The sequence below is a fragment of the Rhinolophus sinicus genome, chromosome 3 (assembly GCF_057876585.1).
Source record: "Rhinolophus sinicus isolate RSI-liver-muscle chromosome 3, RSI-T2T, whole genome shotgun sequence".
Taxonomy (NCBI): Eukaryota; Metazoa; Chordata; class Mammalia; order Chiroptera; family Rhinolophidae; genus Rhinolophus; species Rhinolophus sinicus.
In genome coordinates this window covers 131,730,959-131,750,539 of record NC_142503.1, presented here as the reverse complement: position 1 = coordinate 131,750,539, position 19,581 = coordinate 131,730,959, and the positions used below count along the sequence as shown (strand labels likewise).

Below are 19,581 nucleotides of genomic sequence, written 5' to 3'. Positions count from 1 at the left end.
TCCATCTGTAAACAGTAATGATCCATTTATCTCAGAGACTCTAGAAAAACCGACCCTAGAATTTATTTTCTTTCGGCGAAGTCATTTTTAAATCGATGAAAAGTGAAAAAAATAAATGAAATGACCATCATCATTGATAATTTGGGAACATGCAATATTCTAATTGTGAGCTCTTCACAATTACCATAATTATTTATATTTAACTGTTGTAGTGTATATTATTTTTATTTTGCTGCATTGCCTACGGTTAGAGAACAGGCTGGAGATGAAAACTTTGACATATTTAAGTCTGTTACTGGTCTGAATGTCTACAGAATTATGGATATTTCTGAAATGAAAAGCAAATATATATTATCTTGTAGAACAAATGCATTCTTAACCACTTGCCTATTAAAAAACATCCTAATATAACAAATTCTATTTTCCCACTGGCTTTTGTTATAAAACCAGAAATAGTTTCTTTTGGAAATGTTCACCTTGAAAAATAAGTCATATTTAACAATCCAGTCGATGTTTCAACATACATTTTAAATAAGAATTTCCAGTAAAGTGTTAACATTGCTCAAAATGATCAAATGTGTGCAAAATAACTCATTTTGCTTTTATGAAAGTTTGAAGAAAAAGAAATAAGAACTAAAATTCAAAATGTATTTGAAAGAAAAAACATATATATGTGTGTGTGTGTGTGTATATACATACACACACACACACACATACATATATATTCCTTTAATATATGTTTATTAAGCAATTGATAGGTGCTGGAAAAACTGTATTAGGAATCCAAAATTAACTTAAATTCGGCCCCTGCCCTTGATTCATTAGAGAAGAATGAGGAAATAAATGGAATTCTTTTCTAAGGAGACTACATTACGTGACTCTTAGGTGGAAATGGCCTTTTATTTTTCTATGTCTAATTTCACTCCCAAACTTTGGATTTGCCTTTCTTTAAGGACACAGTACCCCCAGTACTGCTCTTAGTGTGTAACCATAATTAGGAGCTCTTTTGGTTTCCAAATAGGGCGAGATTTCCTTAAGTAACATTTAGCAGAGACGTAGAAGAAAGAAAGGTGGAGAGAAAAGTTATAATGCAAGAGACTCCATGGGTGCGTGACACAAAGAATCCCTTGATTTTTTTATAGTCTGGCGAAAGGAGAGTGTCAGATAAACAAGCACATTTGCAATTTGAGTTGTTAATTGTTCAGTAGAGGAATGAGACTGTGCTGGGGAAATGCAGCAAGAGGACTAACTGCCTTCACAGAGAAGGTGACACCTGAGCAGGGTATTGAAGGGTGAGTAGGAATTTGAGCAGTGGAGAGCTGGACTTCCGGGTTTAAATCTTGGCTCTTTCACTACTTAGTGAGTACTTTGGGCAAATTACTTATTTTTCTGTACCTTTATTTTGTCCTCTGTATAACTGGGATAATATTTGTAGCCCCAACAGAGACTGCTATGAGCAGTTAATACGCGCAAATAACTTAGAACGCTGCCTTGTCCATGGGAAGCAGCTCAGTATGTGTGCTACTCTTGTTCCATCATTAAGAATAAAAGTTGTCACAAGCAGAGGGAACAGCATCTACATTTTTTATTCTATAAAATATTCAAAATGCTGCCTTGCTAATGGCTTTTACAAATGAGCAACTTAATACAAGATGCGGAGAAGAAATGGAAATTGGGTAGAACCATTGAGAGGCCCTGATTGATGACAAAGGGACAGAGTTACCGTGCACCACGGGTCTACTACCGGAATCACCCTGTGACAGGCACCTCAGGTTTTCACCAAGGGGACTCCTACTGCCCATAACTCCTTTTTTCCATACTCGAGAATAAGTTTAGTGAAAGTGTCAATTAAAGAATGAAACCCTTTAACTGCAACACACAACTGAGGCAGCCATAAGAGACTAATATGCCGGTTACTACATTAGACTTAAGGCACAGTAGCCCCTACCAGCTCAGTCAGTTTCTCTGCTGACTTCTATAAAAGATATTTTAAAGATTTATTTAAAACCCCTGAGCCAGATCAGTTATATAAGATAACCAATAAAATTATGGCAGGTACAACTTGCTGAAAATAAGTTAATTGGCCAGTACAGTGTTAGTTATTCAGGTATCTAAGTCAGGACAAGGAAAGTAGAAAATATAATGAAGAATTCTACAAAATCAGAAACAGAAATCTACCAGCTTCCAATTTTTGCCATAGATTTAAATATCACTAAAGTAACCGAAACTTGAAATCCATTGATTTTACAATTAACAAGTAAGGGAAGAAACCTTTCAGAAATCTTGGCTTGGACAGACACATCATGAGTATTTTGGTAATCAGTCCCCTGGCTTACAAATTCAGTGTAGGTGATTTGTTTTATATGTTATGTTTCTGTTTGATCAGACATGCCTATGTTTGGTTTGTTTCATTTTCTGTGAAATAGGAAATCAAGGAGAAATTGGATTCTAATCACAAGCGAGATATAGATGGCATGGGAGTTCCAGAAATCAAGTATGGAGATTCTGTCTGCTTTGTCCAGCACATAGCCAGTGGTCTGTGGGTGACCTACAAAGCACAGGATGCCAAGACATCCCGCCTTGGACCTCTGAAGAGAAAGGTGAGGGGTCAGAAAGCCTGTCCAGAACTGTTGTATACAGTTGGAAGCAACTGGGCAGGTGATCCTCAGAACTGGATGGATGTGATGTATGTTCGGTTACTATTCTAAAGAGTTTTTCTGTCTGACAGATTGTACAGCCAAATGTGGTTACTTTGACCTCATATTCAATGCAAAACAAAAGTTCAGTAGGCGGCAAATTTGTGAGGAGGGGGTAGAATTTGTTCAGTGGACTCTAAAACCTGCACTAAATAACTTGGTGCTGTGGTATTTGGGGATTAACCACATCATTGCTCCCTCCATTTCTGTGGATAATTGAGTTACTGTGCAGTTTTCATAATACAAACTAAATAGAATATCTACAGAGAAAAAGCAAATCGCATGGCAGCAAGCCCACAGGAACCGACATGCAGAAAAATGAGAGATTGTGGAATGTTGCTGTCTCCACAGAGAATGCATCCAGATTTGAGTGGTCTCTAGCAGCCTGCTACAATGGGAAACTGGCTTAGATACACACAGCATCTTTTTACCAGAATAATTTTTACCAGCAAAGATATTGCCATAAGAGTGTTTCTTTTCTTAAGAACCAAGAAAATAGATGCCAAAGGCATGGTGCTTTTTTTTTTTTTTTTTTTCTTGAAGAACCCTTGCAAAACACAAGTTTGGGCAGTGAAGGAGTCCCAAAATGAGGTTCTAGGAGGCATTGTACATTGGAGTTTGGGTATATCGGCCTAATGTGGAGATGGTGAAGGTTCCCAGAATGCTGGTGATTATAAGCAAGGAGGTTGGGAGCGAACCATAAGGGTAATACTATTAAAGTAAAACATACCAGGAAAACATCCAGAAAAGGGAAACTAAAATTATGAAGAAGAGATAGAAAATAGAAAAAATAAGAGGCCACACAGACTAGCTTGTATGAGCCCAATGCTTCCTCTGCAAACATTTATAAAGACTGGATAAAATACAAAAACAAAACAAAACAAAAGAATCATTTGAAGGTTTCAGCACCCAGGGCACCCAGGGCACCCAGGACATGAACGCTATAAATCCCACATAGAATGTAAGTGCACTAAAATGAGTTGCATCTTTGTTACCACTTTCCCCTCAGCGTATTTACTGAGTGTAGCACCAAGGAATAGGGTCTTGTGTTAGCTTGACTGGGCTAGAGAGACACATTAGAGTAAGGTCAGCCAAAGTTCCTGCAACTCGAGGGGCCAAGATTCCAGAGTGAAGGGAGCCGTAGAAACATGAACCTGAAATTCTATATGCAATTTCCCGTGAATGGAATCTTCAGCTGACCATGGACGGGGTGTGACGCTAAGATAGCAAACAGATAATGGCACCTGTGAGGGAGAAGAGCGAAACAGAGACATGAACAGTATGACAGTACTAGGGAGACAAAGGTTGGGGGTCAGAGCCCCTCAAGTTGGAATGACTCTTGAAAATACAGTAGGCTTTCAATAAATCCCAAAAGGGCTCTACCCCACGAGTAAGTACTGTATCCTGGAAATAAGGGCAGATTGAAAATAAATGCCAACAAGCCATCATTTACCCTACCAGCCTATCAGAAGAAAGTTAAATCCTCTATAGATTATAATAATACCATGTGGAGCCTTCACAACTTTTCACACCTACTAAGGTATTGATGACATTTAAAGAGAGTGAAATTTGTGGACATCGGCTATAACTCTGGATGGGAGGAGACATACTCAAAAGATCCTGTCTACTAGTGGAGACCCCAGTTTGTGATGTTGATTTATGGTGCCTGTCCCTGCTTTTCTGTTCCAGGACCATCATCCCTAGATCCATTTAACTGGTGGAATGGGCATTTGAATTTGGAGGGTGCTTTCCGAAACTCTGTTTAAATGTGTTGCCCTTAATAGGGCTGCCCTTCTCCGTTTCGTGAGGAGCAGGTTAAGTTCTCCTCTAAAACTACAAAGGATGCCCAAGTCTGTGTTAAATATTTTATGAAACAAACTGGGAACCTAGAAAAACCAATGAAGAACAGATGCAATGAAAAACCTGATAAGCGGTAACTCACCTTAAAGGACGTGCCCTCTTTCTATTCATACCTCGGGCTTCCGCTCTCGGCTATTGGGCTATGTAATTCCTCCAAGAGAAGCAGGACCTTAGAAACCTGTCTGCAGCGATCAGCAGGGCACATCACAACAGTATTCCATCAGCTGCATCTCCCCCCATTTCTCATTACTTGCTTATTTGGCTGACCAGTTTGAATGTGTTGTCAGTACAAGCAAAACCTAAGGATTTTGGTCTTGAACCAGAAAGCTGGGGCTAAGATCAAAGTAAACCTACTGGCAAAGTATTGCCCAACCTAAATGCAACATTGTTAACCAGTTGCTGGAATGTCGTGGCTAAGTAACATTTTGAAATGGTGACTCCAATGGTAAGGGCATCCTTTGGAACGTTTAAGCTGTCGTGTACAGATGGGATGCAAAGTCTTTTTTCAAAAATGAATATATGTTTTTGCAAGCCAGTATTCTACTTCCTGTGTGGATTCATTATATCAGAACATACCTTCAGAAGAAAATAATAATAATAATAGTAATAGTAATAATAATAAATAATAACAAAGAGATTTTCACATGGAAAGGAAAATAAGTTGTTTCTTTGTGCTAAAAATGAGAAAGACCAAAAATCCTTATTTTAAAAATATTTTGTGAAGCCATATGCCTTATTTATTTGATATAGACTGACCATCAGCCCCCTCCCCAATCACCCAGAACCTACAAATGGTCTTCTTTAATTTACTCACATCAAGAGGAAGCCATGCCGGGTACTTGAATCAAGATTTGACCCTGACTTACACTAGAGTCAAACCATCCCAGTTAACATCTGCACATATTTGACTCTTTGGAGGGAAAAATTACTGACCTCTATACCAAAAGCTGCTAGCTCCACCCAAAAAGGTGATCAATAAGTATGAGTTTGGACAATTAAGTTCACGAGCTCATCCTAGAAAAAGTGCTACATACCTCATTACTGAATATCACTATGGTCACCTTCGAAGTACTCCCCTTGGGAAGCTATGCACCGACGCCAGCGTCTAGTCCACCCTTCAAAGCAATTTTGGAACTCTTTTTCTGGACTGGCCCTCAGAGTTGTCGTCATATTACCCTTGATGTCCTGAATGTCATCCAAATGTCTTCCTTTCAATATTTCCTTTATCTTCGGGTAAAGAAAGAAGTCACTGGGGGCCAGATCAGGTGAGTAGGGAGGGTGTTCCAATACAGTTATTTGTTTACTGGCTAAAAACTCCCTCACAGACAGTGCTGTGTGAGCTGGTGCATTGTGATGATATAAGAGCCATGAATGGTTAGCAAAAAGTTCAGGTTGTCTAACTTTTTCATGCAGCTTTTTCAGCACTTTCAAATAGTAAACTTGGTTAACTGTTTTTCCATTTGTTACAAATTCATAATGAATAACCCCTCTGATATCAAAAAAAGGTTAGCAACATTATTGCAACAAGTTCACGAACTTAATTGTCAGTCCTCACATGCTTAGCTTCCAAATAATTGATCTGAGATCAATAAAATACTGCTTCTTATAACATTCATTGGGTATCTCTTGTATTCTAGGAAACATGCTAAATGATTTACATGCAAATCATCTAATCTTCCAAACAACCCTCTAAGTCCATTTGTCAATGGTGTAGTTGAAGCAAAGAGAGGTTAAGTAATTTGCACAAGGTCACACAGGGGAAGCGCATAGCAGGACTAGAACTCAGGTTGCTGATACCTGAAGGTTTTCAAACCTTCTTTCTAGCCCCCTTAAGAAGCAGTCGTGTTCAGCTGCTTCCCCACTTTTACAGTAAGTTAACCCCGTGTGGCTGTTCTTAAGGAGAGAAATCCACGTCTGATCCCAGCAGAGGGTTTTGCTTTAACGTGTCTTTCTCTTCCTCAATTTATCTCTGAAGGCAAAGGCTCTAACAAAATGACTGTTTTCATCGCCAAGAGTAAGGTTTTGTGTTCACTTTGAGAGAAAAATCTATTATAAAGTATGTTTTCACCCTTTCGAATTGGCCATCTAGTCCCAAGGAATTTATTGTAATTCATACCACGGTGGCACATAAAATTTTATTTTCATCAAAGCATCATGTCTCAAGAATGATTCATATGTCAGTAATAGGGCATATGGGCAAAATAACTTTGTTAATGTCCCATTTTCAGAATGGACCCAGGGGAACTTGGTCACGGAGGAGGTGTGCCAGGGTTGGGGGAAACTATAAGACATGTTGTCTGCCCAGCTGTGGAGTCACGTGTAACCTGGACCTGGTGTGCTTGCTCTGTAGGTCATACTCCATCAGGAAGGCCACATGGATGATGGATTAACACTGCAGAGATGCCAGCGTGAGGAGTCCCAGGCTGCTCGGATCATCCGGAACACAACAGCCTTATTCAGCCAGTTTGTAAGGTACGTGAGTTCCTTCCCTTGCTGTACCTGGCAGTTTCTACTCTGTGGCCTTGCAATCCCACCTACCCATCCCCTTTTAATACTGTGAGTGTTTTCAGAAAATAATTAAACACCAGCAAAGAGTTTCATCGGAGAGGACTTGGGACTGAAATCTATTTCCCACATGGTGACCTCCTACTACCCTCTCTCTCTGCCCAACAAATGGTCAAGCCCCATTGGTTATTCAGCTTGGTGTCATGAACACCCGAGGTCGTCTCAGGAAAATTAAGTGAGGACAGCTGGAGTGCTTCAAGTCCCTTTTGTAGTAGTGTGAAGACGGGAAGGGAGGGTAGGAGAGAAAAGAAACAGATCCACTCCCTCTCTGCTATTGAGAAAGGCTTTCCACATCACTCAGAATCAGCTTGCATCTAAGTTAATTTGCACTGGAAGCCTTGAGTTACCCAACTATGGCTGAGACTTAAAGTAACTGAACTGCCTGCTTGTATCATAAACCCCACCCCCACCCCCCAGCCTTAGCCATGCTGCCAGAACCAAACTCTGTGGTTTGTGTTCACCAATTAGCATGAGGAATGGATTCTGTTGTAAACAGTGCAATGTTCCAAGCCATCCTTCTCTTGTGGGAAAATGTCTCCAAAGCCAAGAGGGTGTAAATTTCTTATGGGAATTTACATGAAATGAGGGAAAAAAAAAGTTTGTTTTTTTACTTTTCTTCTTGTTGAAACACTATGAGCCAAGGAATGTGTGTTAGTTAAGATATAAGCTAAGTTGCTATTGCAGTTCAGGATAAACTTTTCTTTTTCTTTAAAGTAAAATTATAGGGTAGATGAATGTTTTAATGAAAATACTCTGGCCACTGGGGCTTACGTTCCTTCTGTGTTGCTGCTTTGAGATCTCCTACAGGTTTTTATAGTTGTGAAATACAAATTCTCCAGTTTTTCCCCAAACCTACTGAATCAGACACCTGGGAATGGCACCCCAGAAAATCATGTATTAATAAGCCTTCCAGTTGGTGCTGATACATGCTAAGTTTACAAGCCACTGCCCTGGAATAGAGAGGTCTTAATTTTGGCCCATGTTAGATTCATCTTGGGAGTTATTAATACCCTGATACCCAGGTGGCACCTCAAACCAATTACATTAAAATCCCTGGGGTGAAATCTGAACCCCAGCATTTTTTTTTTAAGATTTTTTTTCTAAACGTTATTTTTCCATTATAGTTGACATACAATGTTACATAGTTTCAGGTGTACAACATAGTGATTAGACATTAGTATAACTTAGTGATCACCCTGACAAGTCTAATACCCACCTGACATCATACATAGTTACTACAATATTACTGATTATATTCCCTATGCTGTACTTGACATCCCCGTGACGATTTTTATAAATGACCATTTGTATTTCTTAGTCCCTTTCACCTTTTTTGGCCATCCCCTCACCCACCCATTAGTTCTCTGTATTTATGAGTTTGTGCTGTTTTGTTTATTCATTTGTTCTTTAGATTCCACATGTAAGTGAAATCATGTGGTATTTGTCTTTCTCAGTCTAACTGATTTCACTTAGCATAATACTCTCTAGTGCAGGGGTGTCCAAACTTTTTTCAACATTTTTCACCAAGGACCATATGCAGTAAAATACACAAACAGCCGGGCCACTCACTTGAGGTGAAGTACGTGTTGCCTCACCTGATTTATTTAAATAAACTAAATATATTTTTAGAGTTTGCTGTGGGCCAATTAACAATGGATTGCGGACCGCAGTTGGCCCGCAGGCCGCAGTTTTGACACCCTTGCTCTAGTGCCTTCTATGTTATCGCAAATGGGAAGATTTCATTTTTTTATGGCTGAGTAATAGTCCATTATATATATGTACCACATCTTCTTTATCCATTCATCTATTGATGGACACCCATATCTTGGCTATTGTAAATAACGCTGCAGTGAACATAGGGCTGCACGTATCTTTTCGAATTAACAAACACCAGCTTTTAAAGCTCCCCAGGTGATTCTAATATTCAGCCACAGTTGATAACCACTGTCCTGCTATGTTTTCTTTACCCACATGATAAAGAATAGCCTATTGGTACCAAGTCTGAGGTCTGTCCTGCAAAAGGGGGAAGAAAGAGAAAGTAGAGGACAACGATTTCTTTTTTGAGAGCTATGATCCAGAAGTGGGTCATTTTATCTAGAATTCTATTGGCTAAAATTTAGTCACACAGCCACACCTAGGTGTGAGGAGGCTGAGAAATATAATCTCTGGTTGGTTGGCTTATGTACCCAGCACAAATCAGGGGTTCTGTTACTAAACTGGAGAAAGTAGCAATAGAAATATGTCTGCCAGGGGATGGAACTGAAGCAAGTCAACCATCCTGTGTCTGCTTTTGGCTCTGCCACTGGTTTCCTGTGTGTGATTCCTGAGCAAAGTATTTCTTCCTTTCTGTGCCTCATTACATCCAGACATGCCCTTCTTCTTCAAAGAAAAGTTATAAGAATGAAAGGCTTGATATAGACAGAAAAAGATAGCTACATACAAACATGAGTGTTTCATGTAGTCTAGACTGTTACTAGAAGCATCATTTTAGAGGTGGACAGTTTATTTATCTGCCCCCCTGTTCTCTCAACCTATGCCCCTATATCTTTCTTAAAAGACAGTGGCCCTTACCTCACACATATACAAAAATTAATTCAAAATGGATCAAAGACCTAATTAGAAGACCTATAACAATGAAACCTGGTAAAGAAAACATAGGCTTAAATATTAATGACCTTGGATTAGGTAGTGGTTTCTTCAGTATGATACCAAAAATAAAAGCAACAAAAGAAAAAGTAAATAAATTGGACTTCATCAAAATTGAAAACTTTTTTTGCTGCAAAGGGCACCATCAAGAAAGTAAAAAAAACAACTCACATAATGGGAGAGGATATTTGCAAATCATATATCTGATAAGGGACTTGTATCTAGAACAAAGTACAGTCACAACTCAACATTAAAAAGACAAATGGACCAATTTAAAAAATGAGCAAAGGATCTGAATAGACATCTCTCTGAAGAAGATATACAAGTGGCCGATAAGCATATGAAAAGATGTTCAGCACCATTAGCCATCAGGAAATTGCAAATCAAAACTACAGTGAGATAACAGCGCTTTATTCCCACAAGGATGGCTATAATCAAAAAAACTATTAATAAGAATGTGGGACAGGATGTGGAGAAAGTAGAACCCTAATGCAATGCTGGTGGGAATATAAACTGTCACAGCCACTTTGGAATATAGTATGGAAATTCCTCAAAACATTAAACATAGAGTTACTATATGACCCAGCAATTTCACTCCTAGGTGTATGCCCAAGAGATACAAAACATAGGTCCACGCATAAAGTTGTCCACAGATGTTCAAAGTAGCATTATTCATAATAACCGAAAGGTGGAAACAACCCAAACATTCAACTGATGAATGGGTAAATAAAATGTGCCATATTCAAATAATGCGATATGATTTGTCCATAAAAAGGAATGGAGTTCTGATACATACTACAACATGGATGATCTTTGAAAACATTGTTTTAAGTGAAAAAAAGCCAGTCACAAATGATCACATTGTATAATCCCACTTATAGGAAATGTCCAAAATAGGCAAATCTATAGAGAAAGAGAGAAGGTTTGTGGTTGTGTAGAAGCAGGGAAAAGGGGAGTGACTATTAATGAGTGTGAAATTTTGGGGGGAAGCTGATGAAAAAGTTCTAAATTGATTGAGGTAATGATTGCACAACTCTGTAAATATACTAAAAACCATTAAACCATTGAATTGTACCCTTTAAATAGATTATTGTATATAGATATGTGAATTATGTTTCAACAAAGCTGTTATTTTAAAAAAGTAAGTAGGAGTTAAATGCCTGAAAATGAGAAAATTCTTTTTAAACAGCTTTATCGGGTAATAATTTACATATCATAAAATTTATCCTTTTGAGTGTACGAAACCGTGAATTTCAATAAATTTAAAGAACTGTACAACTGTCACCACAATTCAGTTCCAAACATTTCCATCACCCCAAAACAAATCCTTATACCCATTGCAGTTTATACTAGTTGCCACCCCAACCTTAGGCAGACAACTAATTGTCTATGGTCTTAATACATTAAATTGATAAATTAAATCATACAATATATGTCTTTTGAATTGGGCCTTTTTACTTAATATTATATTTTTAAGGTGCATCCCTGTTACAGCTCATAATGGTGTTCAGTTCCTTTTCATTGCTTAAGAGTATTCTTCATGTATGTCTACCAGGTATTGCTACAGATACACATATACACACATAAATGTATGTTTATATGTATGATTGTGTGTGTGTGCGTCTATACACAGAAGAGATCTATACATGTAGATATCTCTATAGAGAAAGACAGATACAAACACACACTTCACATTCTGTGTATTTGTCAATTGAGGAACAGTGGGTTGTTTCTATTTTTGGTTATTCTCTGTAATTCTATAGATATTAGTGTATGTTTTCATTTCTCTTGGGTAAATACTTAGGAGTGGAATTACTGAGTCATATGTGAATTTGTTTAACTTTTTAATATTTTTGCGGTAAAATATACATAACATAAAATTTACCATTTTAACCATTTTTAAGTGTACAATTCAGTGACATTAAGTGCATTCAAATTGTTGTGCAACCACCACCACTCTCCAGCTCCAGAACTTTTACATGATCTCAAACTGAAATTCCATATCAATTGAACAATAACTCCCTCTTCTCCCCTCCCTCCAGCCCCTGGTAACCACCCTTCGACATTCAATTTCTATGAATTTAACTATTTTAGGTACCACGTATAAGTGAAATCATAGAATATTTGTATTTTTGTGTCTGGCTTATTTAACTTAATAAAAATATCTTCAAGTTTCATTTATATTGTAGCATGTGCCAGAATTTAATTCCTTTTCAAGGTTGAATATTATTACATTGTATCTAAACACCACATTTTGTTTATCCATTCATCCATCAGTGGACATTTGGGGATGTTTAACTTTTTATGATTGTACTGGCTACATGTACTACAATACGGAATAAAAGTAGAGAGAACAGACATCCTTGTCTTGTTCCGTATCTTAGCAGGAAAACATTCATTCTTTGACCAGTAAATATAGTGTTAGTTATGGGATTGTTATAGATGCCCTTTATCAGGCTGAGGAAGTTCTCTTCTATTCCTGGTGTGTTGAGAGATTTTAGTATTATTATTATTGTTGTTGTTGTTGAATGAGTGTTAGATTGTGTCAAATTCTTTTTCTTTGTCTATGGAGATTAACATGTGGTTTTCTCCTTTATTAATATAGTTCATTACATTAACTGATTGAGAATAGGTATTGAAATCTCTGTTATTATTAAGTTGCCTATTTCTCGCCTAACTCTGTCAATTTTTGCTTCACATGTTTTGAGCTCTGTTTTGGGGTGCTTGTATGTTTATAATAGGTATCTCCCTGATAAATTGACCCTTTTATAATTATAAAATGTCTCCCTTTTTTCTCTATGAACATTTTTTGTCTTAAAGTATGTTTTTAGAGCCACTCCAAATGTCTGCGTGCAGATTATGGTTACCATTTGGATGGCTCTTTTTACTTTCAACCTATTTGTGTCTTTGAAACTACAAAGTATGTCTTATAGATACCATACACTGGATTTTTTTGATGTAGTTTGACAATCTTTTCCTTTTATTGGTGTGTGTAATCTATTTATAGATAATGTAATCATTCAAATGGTTGGATTTATGTCTGAAATTCTGCTATTTGTCTTTTATGTCTCATGTCCTTTTTGTTCCTCTGTTCCTTCCTATTGCCTTCTTTTGTGTTAAATATTTTCTAGTGTATCATTTTAATTCCTTTGTTGAGTTTTTCTTAACTACTTTTTTGAGTTGTGTTCCTAGGGGATACTCTAGGGAACTCAGTATGTATTTAACTTGAAAGAAATTAATACAAACTTAACAAGTAAAATAAAGCAACTTTGCTCCAATATTGTTTTATTATTTCCCTGCTCCTTTGAGATATTAAGTATATTACATCTTCAAGTGTTATAAGTCCAGCAATACAGTTTTATAATTATCATCTTATGCATTTGTTTTTTTAAAGAGTTACAGAAACAAAAGAGAAATAATACATATACTTATACTCTGTCTGCTATATTTACCTACATAATTTCCTTTATCAGTGCTCTCTATTTCTTCATGTTGATTCTAGTTACTGTTTGGTGTCATTTTCTTTCAGCCTGAAGGATTTCCCTTAGTATTGCTTAGAAGGCAAGTGTGCTACCCAGGTGTGTTGGATAACATGTTCAAGTTCAGGCAGTTTTAAATCTGTCCAAGATTTTACTTTCTGTTTCACAAGGAAGGCCTGATGTTCAGCCAGAGATAAGTAGATAGCCAGGTCCCTTTCTGGTCCTTCCTGAGCAGCCTCGCACATGGTCTTCCGCACCCTGTTTAAACTTTGCTAAGAAGCTGGGGGAGGGCATGGGAACAGCCTCCACCCGAAACACCATAGACTCCCACTGTTCTTACCAGGCTTCATATTTTTTTTAATGCATACCTCTCAATTTGTTGTATGCCTTTGGTCAATTTCCAAAGTCCCACAACGTCATTTTGGATGATTTTGTCCAATTTTATCATTATTTTATGGGAGAGATTTGCTGAACTCCTCATTCAGCTATTCTGGAAGTTCCACCCTCAATGGAGAAATTCTTGATTCTCCCAGCCACCAGGATGTTTTAGAAGAAAGGAGGAATAATGAAAACCCAGTGCAGCAAAGGTAGGGGCTACAAAAGCCATAGTACTTGAATTTTGCAAGAGCTGGGAAGGGAAAGGTAAAAAAAAATAATAATTTGGAAATACATCCTCCCCTCCCATCTCTTTTGAGAAACCAACAGTGCATACTGTGTACAAATGGAAACCAGAAGAAGAGGGTGGCCTCCTGGGAGAGCAAATTAAAGTTAAATGAGTAGGGAAAGGGCAAGAAAAAACAGTGAAGAAGAAAAAGTTAATGTTTGCATGTGCTGTTTCATACTCTGTACAGTTGCTGGGAGCTAGCCAATACAACAGATGAACAATGCAAGAGACGAGGGGGTTTCAGAAATCCTACTGAGGAGAAGATGCTTGCCATCTGACCTCTGAGTTTCACCTTAGGGGGCAAACAATATAAATAGTGGTTTTATGGCGATGGTGTGGTAAATATTCAGCATCACCAGAGGTCTTACTTGAATTGAACAAAAGAAATCCTTGGCAAAGGTTGGGAATGTAGTGGGACAGTGGCTGTAGGGAGTGGGAAAGGTTGGGACGAGATAGGTTCCGATTGCAGTTAGTTCTGAATTGCGATATTATCTTGTTCCTGTCCCTCGGGGTCTCCTCTCTAAGATTCTCAAGTGGAATGTGAGCACCATGAAGCCATTCAGAGGTCATGTCTATTTTCACTACTGTCTCCAGCACCAAGCACGTGGGATGTGTTCTATTTTGAAGGAAGAGAGGCATTTACCTCAGTCTAGTGGAGGACTGTTATACTGATGTTTTTTCCGGGGGCAAGATGAAGTGACCCAGAAGTGAAAACACACAGAACAACAACAACAACAAAATTAGACCCAGAAGGACCCTGTCGATCAAAGAGTGTACCTTTCCTATTTTCCAGGTGTAAAAGTAAACGACCGGCGGCTCAAAGGCACTCCAGATATCCTGTGGTTAATGCAGGGACTGTACCCTGGGTTTCCCAACCCTCTATGTCGTTGTCCTTTCAAGCCACAAAAAATGCCAACAAACCTCTCCTTTTCACTTTTCATTTTAACACACGAAGAAACACTGTGTACTTAACTGGCATCAATGTCTCCAGTAAACTCAGAACGGAGGGAGAGGGAGAGAGAAAGAGAGAGAGACACAAACTCTGCAACTAAACCAAAAATATTGAGGAAAATGTATTCATCCCTTCACTGAATCTAACATTTGGAAGTCATTTCTGATTGGGTTCTGTAGTCCCAAATTGTCACCTCATGGCCTCAGGGCACTCTCTTTGCCACCCTCTTTGTGTCCAAGAATATCTCAGCTAGTTATTAACAAACATTTCCCGAGCACCTACCATGGGTCAAAGTACACACTAGTGAGAAGGACTTCCCTGCCCTCATTGTATGCACTTGGCATGCATTTACGCAGATTTGGAATTATTGCCACCTCATAAACTGAGTGTTTTTAGGACTTGTTCAGCCTTTGCTTTAGGCTTAGATAACAATCTTTTCTTAACATGTGTCCAGTTTAATATATAACCAGATACCCCGTAAATGCAAAGGAAAACTCATTAGAAATTGACCCAAGGAAAGCCTTGATATTATTTACACATTCAGCTTATTCTCAGTCCCCCAGGCCAATGATTCAGTTCCACAGCGGCTGGGTTCGTTTTCCCCTTCCTCTTCTTAGCCTTTATCCTCAAGGCAACGGGAAAATGAAGGCTCGTTTTGCCATGGAGGTTTTTGATCTCTCTGTGTTCACAGGATTAATTCCAAGATTTGGGGGGAAATTATGACAGAGTCAGTGAGACAGAGACCCATTCAGGATAAGGAGGAACACAACAGAGAGAGCGAGAGACGGCAGGAGGTGCACAGAAGGAGACATTGAGACAGAGAGAAGGATGTGGACAGATGGGGGGTGCTGAGAAAGAGGAAGGGAGATACAGAGGGAGAGCACACAAAGGAAGGAGAAAGAGACAGGAGAGTGAAGGAGAAAGACATCCACATTTGGGATGGGGAAACAGGTGTGTGTCTGCACACCATAGAAACTTAAAGAGAAAAACACATGCTGAGGTATCAAAAAGACACATGGAGCGAGACAGAAGATGAAGATATAGGTGGAGGGGCAGGCCAGTGACAGAAACCCTCCCAGCCTTATGTTTAACCTATTTCAAGAAGAACATGTAATAATACAAAAGAATTATGGGTTAATAAGTTTATTATTTTTAAAAAGTGTTTTTTATTAAAAAGGGGAAAGTGTGGCAGACAGCCAGGGGTCACTCCTCTTTATTTATGAAATGGCTTTAAAATCAAATCAGATCAATGGCCTTCTGTTGCTCCGTTAGTTGGCCAACATCGATTTGTGGTCTTTCATACAAAGACCACCCCAGGAGCAGTGCATTGTGCCCGGTGTGGGGCGAGTGGGAACCAGGATCTGGTGGGTACTTGTCAGGGTCCCCACTGGAGGCCTGGTGCCCTAGCCGTGTCCACCTTGTGTTTTTTAGTGGAAACAATCGCACAGCTGCCCCCGTCACCCTGCCAATAGAAGAGGTCCTGCAGACCCTACAGGACTTGATCGCCTACTTCCAGCCCCCAGAGGAAGAGATGCAGCATGAAGACAAGCAGAACAAGCTCCGCTCACTCAAAAACAGACAGAATCTTTTCAAGGAAGAGGTAAGTCCAAATGATTAGAAATTGAGATTCTCTTTTTGTCCTGAGCTGAAATACCCCTATATATCCCAGGCGCCATTAGCCTTGTCTCCATGCCTGCACATGTGTATGAAATGACAGAGAACAAGAAAGCGAGGAGGCCAGGAAGAAAAAGACGAACTGGAAGCTGACCTTCACTGTCAGCCGCCTCTGGTGACACTGGCAGTGTGTGTGGTCACTGTGTACAGTGGCACATTCTAACCAGGTTGTATTTGAAAGCTTCCGTGCCACATGTGTATTCAAAATCCATTTTCAATACATCTCAGCTATTAGACCGTGGCACTGGCTGTGATTCCCAAGTTTTGGAAGGTGTCAGAATTACCTAGGACACCTGTTTGAAAAATATAAATGCCCGGTGCCACCACATCAGAAATAACGAAGGAGCTGCTTTTAAAGCTGCAGGTGATACTAGGTCTTAGGTGAAATCTGGGTCCCTAGGGATGAGGTTGGACATGCAGGAAACACTACCTTGGAACGCACGGGGCCCTCGTTCTGGCTCCATCCTAGGTCCTGTCCCTTGGGAATTTCCGAAGTTAGTGACATGAGATATAGACCCATCCCAGCGGAGTTCTGATCTGAGCAGGCTGGCGCTGGGGACATTATTCCTTACAGGCTACTGGAACTACGTTGCTTTAAGAATAGCTAGGCACAGATGTTTTTACTGGGTGGCATAGTATTGTAATTTAGATGAAACTGTGATTAAAAGTACTCTTTTTGTCTTATTGTCCCTAAATCCCACTTTTTTTGTGGGGGTGAGAGGGAGAAAGCAAGCAAGGTTTTCTTCTGTATCTGAATGGAATTACTTGAACTTGTTTGAGATTTAAGAGAAGAATAGGGACTATATCCAGGGCTGTTTCTGGGTGAGTCAGTCATTTCACACCCCGCACAGAGCAGGCATTTGTGAGACTCATTTCCGCTCCCTCTTCCTCAGTATGTCCTTGGTTTGAGGTAAACACGTGGGGGCAAGCCTGTCAGAGGAGACTGCTGACTCACTCCCAAACTGATGCTATTTAGGTATCCGAGACATAAAAATGCATATTTTGTTCTTAGGAGGTAAAACACAAAACCTAAAGATCTATTTGCATGTTAGCATGATCAGTCTTAAAAAGTGAATGATATGGGAGGGGAAAGAACAAAAGGGATCTGCTTTCTTCATCAGGAATTTTTCCTTTTTCCCCCAACTTGCCTTCACAGGGAATGTTGGCCCTTGTGTTAAATTGCATTGATCGCTTAAATATCTACAACAGCGTAGCACACTTTGCAGGAATTGCCAGGGAAGAGAATGGCATGGCCTGGAAAGAAATCCTGAACCTCCTGTACAAATTGCTGGGTAAGTATCCACACAGCCTCTTCCTGGGAAGATTTCCAAGGGTGGTCTCTATGGGATCTCCACTTCACAAACCAAGATGGTCATCTAGCCTCATTCTTCGGAAGCCTTTTGCTAACCTAGCCATTCATTCAGTTAACTTAAGTAACTTATTGTACTTTCCAAACTTAGAGCAAGAAGTCAGCAATAAGTGGAAGCAGATGGTGCTCAGTGTTGCCAACACTACCTGTGAAACACTTACCACTCTCTGAATCTCAATTCCTCATCTTTAACATGAGGGAACTGAAAACTGAAACATGTGTACGGCGCCCTCAAGTTCTAGACTTCTGACACGCCCACTTTAAGGGTGGCTACTTTCTTAAACTGTGTCCTCCCACTGTCCGCTTATTGGTCAGTCATAACTCCTGCTTATTTTATTGTGGTGGAGGAAAGAAGGTGGTAAAGAAGGATGATCCAGCACCCAGCCGTTCTTCTCACGACACTGAGCATATGGTGATGTCCTGGTGCTTGCTATAACCAGTGCCACCACATGGGCACAGACAGCCAGGTCATGGGAGGACAGTGGTGGACAGTAAGGTGGCCACCAGTGGTGGCTCAGGCATGGTGACGATGCAGCATTGTAGGGCTTTGCTCTGAAGTCTATGTCCCATTAGAGGAAATCCATAAAAAGTTCAGCAGGCCAGAGAGGAGCCCAGAGAAATCAGGCTGGACCCATTCTCAATGTCAAGAGTTAGTCTGACTGGACTGCCCCTGTACTGTGTGACCCTAATGTTTTGTAATTATATAGCTCAGACTCAGTAGTAATTATTATAACAATAATAGCTCACATTTACTGAGCTCTGTATGCCAAGCAGTGGAACATCTCTTCTTGATCCTCAGAGCAGCACTTTGAGGTGTAGGGACTACTCTTATCCCCTTTTTATTGATGAAGAAACTGATGCTCAGACATGCTCAGGGTCACACACGTTGCAAGTGGTAGAAACTCAGGCTTGATCCCAGGCAGACCGACTCCCTAAGCTTAAGCTGACCTGAAAAGCAGTTTAGCAGCTCAGACCAAATTCTGCCCTCCACTAACTGGGTAAGTGCAAAGCAGGGGTCTGGAAGCAAACCGTTCCTTATCCAAATACCTTATAAGCATCTTTTAAACCCCCATCTTTCAAAATCTGCAACGTGAAGAGTACGGTACTTGGGACTGACCAGTTTACATGGACTTGTTCCAAAGTTGCATCTGTCACGTTGGCCTGTGGAGGGAAGGTTATTTCTTGGTCTGGATGGATGAAAATCGAATGACAGCATATTCTCTCCTTCCCTTAGCAATATCATCTGCCAGTGGTTCTCAAACATGAGCAGGCATCAGAATCAACTGGAGGGCTGGTTAAAACACAGATGATGGGTCCCATCCCCAGAGTTTCTCATTCATTAGATCTGGGATAAGGCGAGAGAATTTTCATTTCTAACATTCTCAGCTGACACGGACATTCTGGTCCAGGGGAGCAGACTTAGGGAACCCCTGCCATAGACTGATGGGTTTGAGATATTTTGGAGTTTCGTGTTTAATTGTTACTTACCTATTAGTTTAACCAACCTTTCCAGCTGTGTTCATTTGGGTGCCTTCCTTTAGCACTGAGAAATGAATTTCCAGTGTGGTTTAAGAAGCCATTGCAAAGAATTGAGTTCTTAAGCCACTGATCAAGCAAATATTATTTTCTTGTTTATCACTATTTGAAGGAATTTTATTAATTTGTGTGTTTATTGT

The 19,581-nt window shown here is 39.6% G+C and overlaps 1 protein-coding gene across 10 annotated transcripts in view; it reads left to right on the top strand.

Moving 5' to 3' along the window:
• RYR3 (ryanodine receptor 3) overlaps positions 1 to 19,581 on the top strand; it is a 481,902-nt gene that overhangs the window by 233,201 nt on the left and 229,120 nt on the right. For all 10 annotated transcript variants that reach the window (XM_088797123.1, XM_088797126.1, XM_088797122.1 and 7 more), the window contains 4 exons: positions 2,427 to 2,600; positions 6,907 to 7,028; positions 16,294 to 16,462; positions 17,693 to 17,828. In XM_088797123.1, the coding sequence (XP_088653249.1) occupies positions 2,427 to 2,600; positions 6,907 to 7,028; positions 16,294 to 16,462; positions 17,693 to 17,828 (601 nt within the window). The remainder of the gene's footprint in view (positions 1 to 2,426; positions 2,601 to 6,906; positions 7,029 to 16,293; positions 16,463 to 17,692; positions 17,829 to 19,581) is intronic.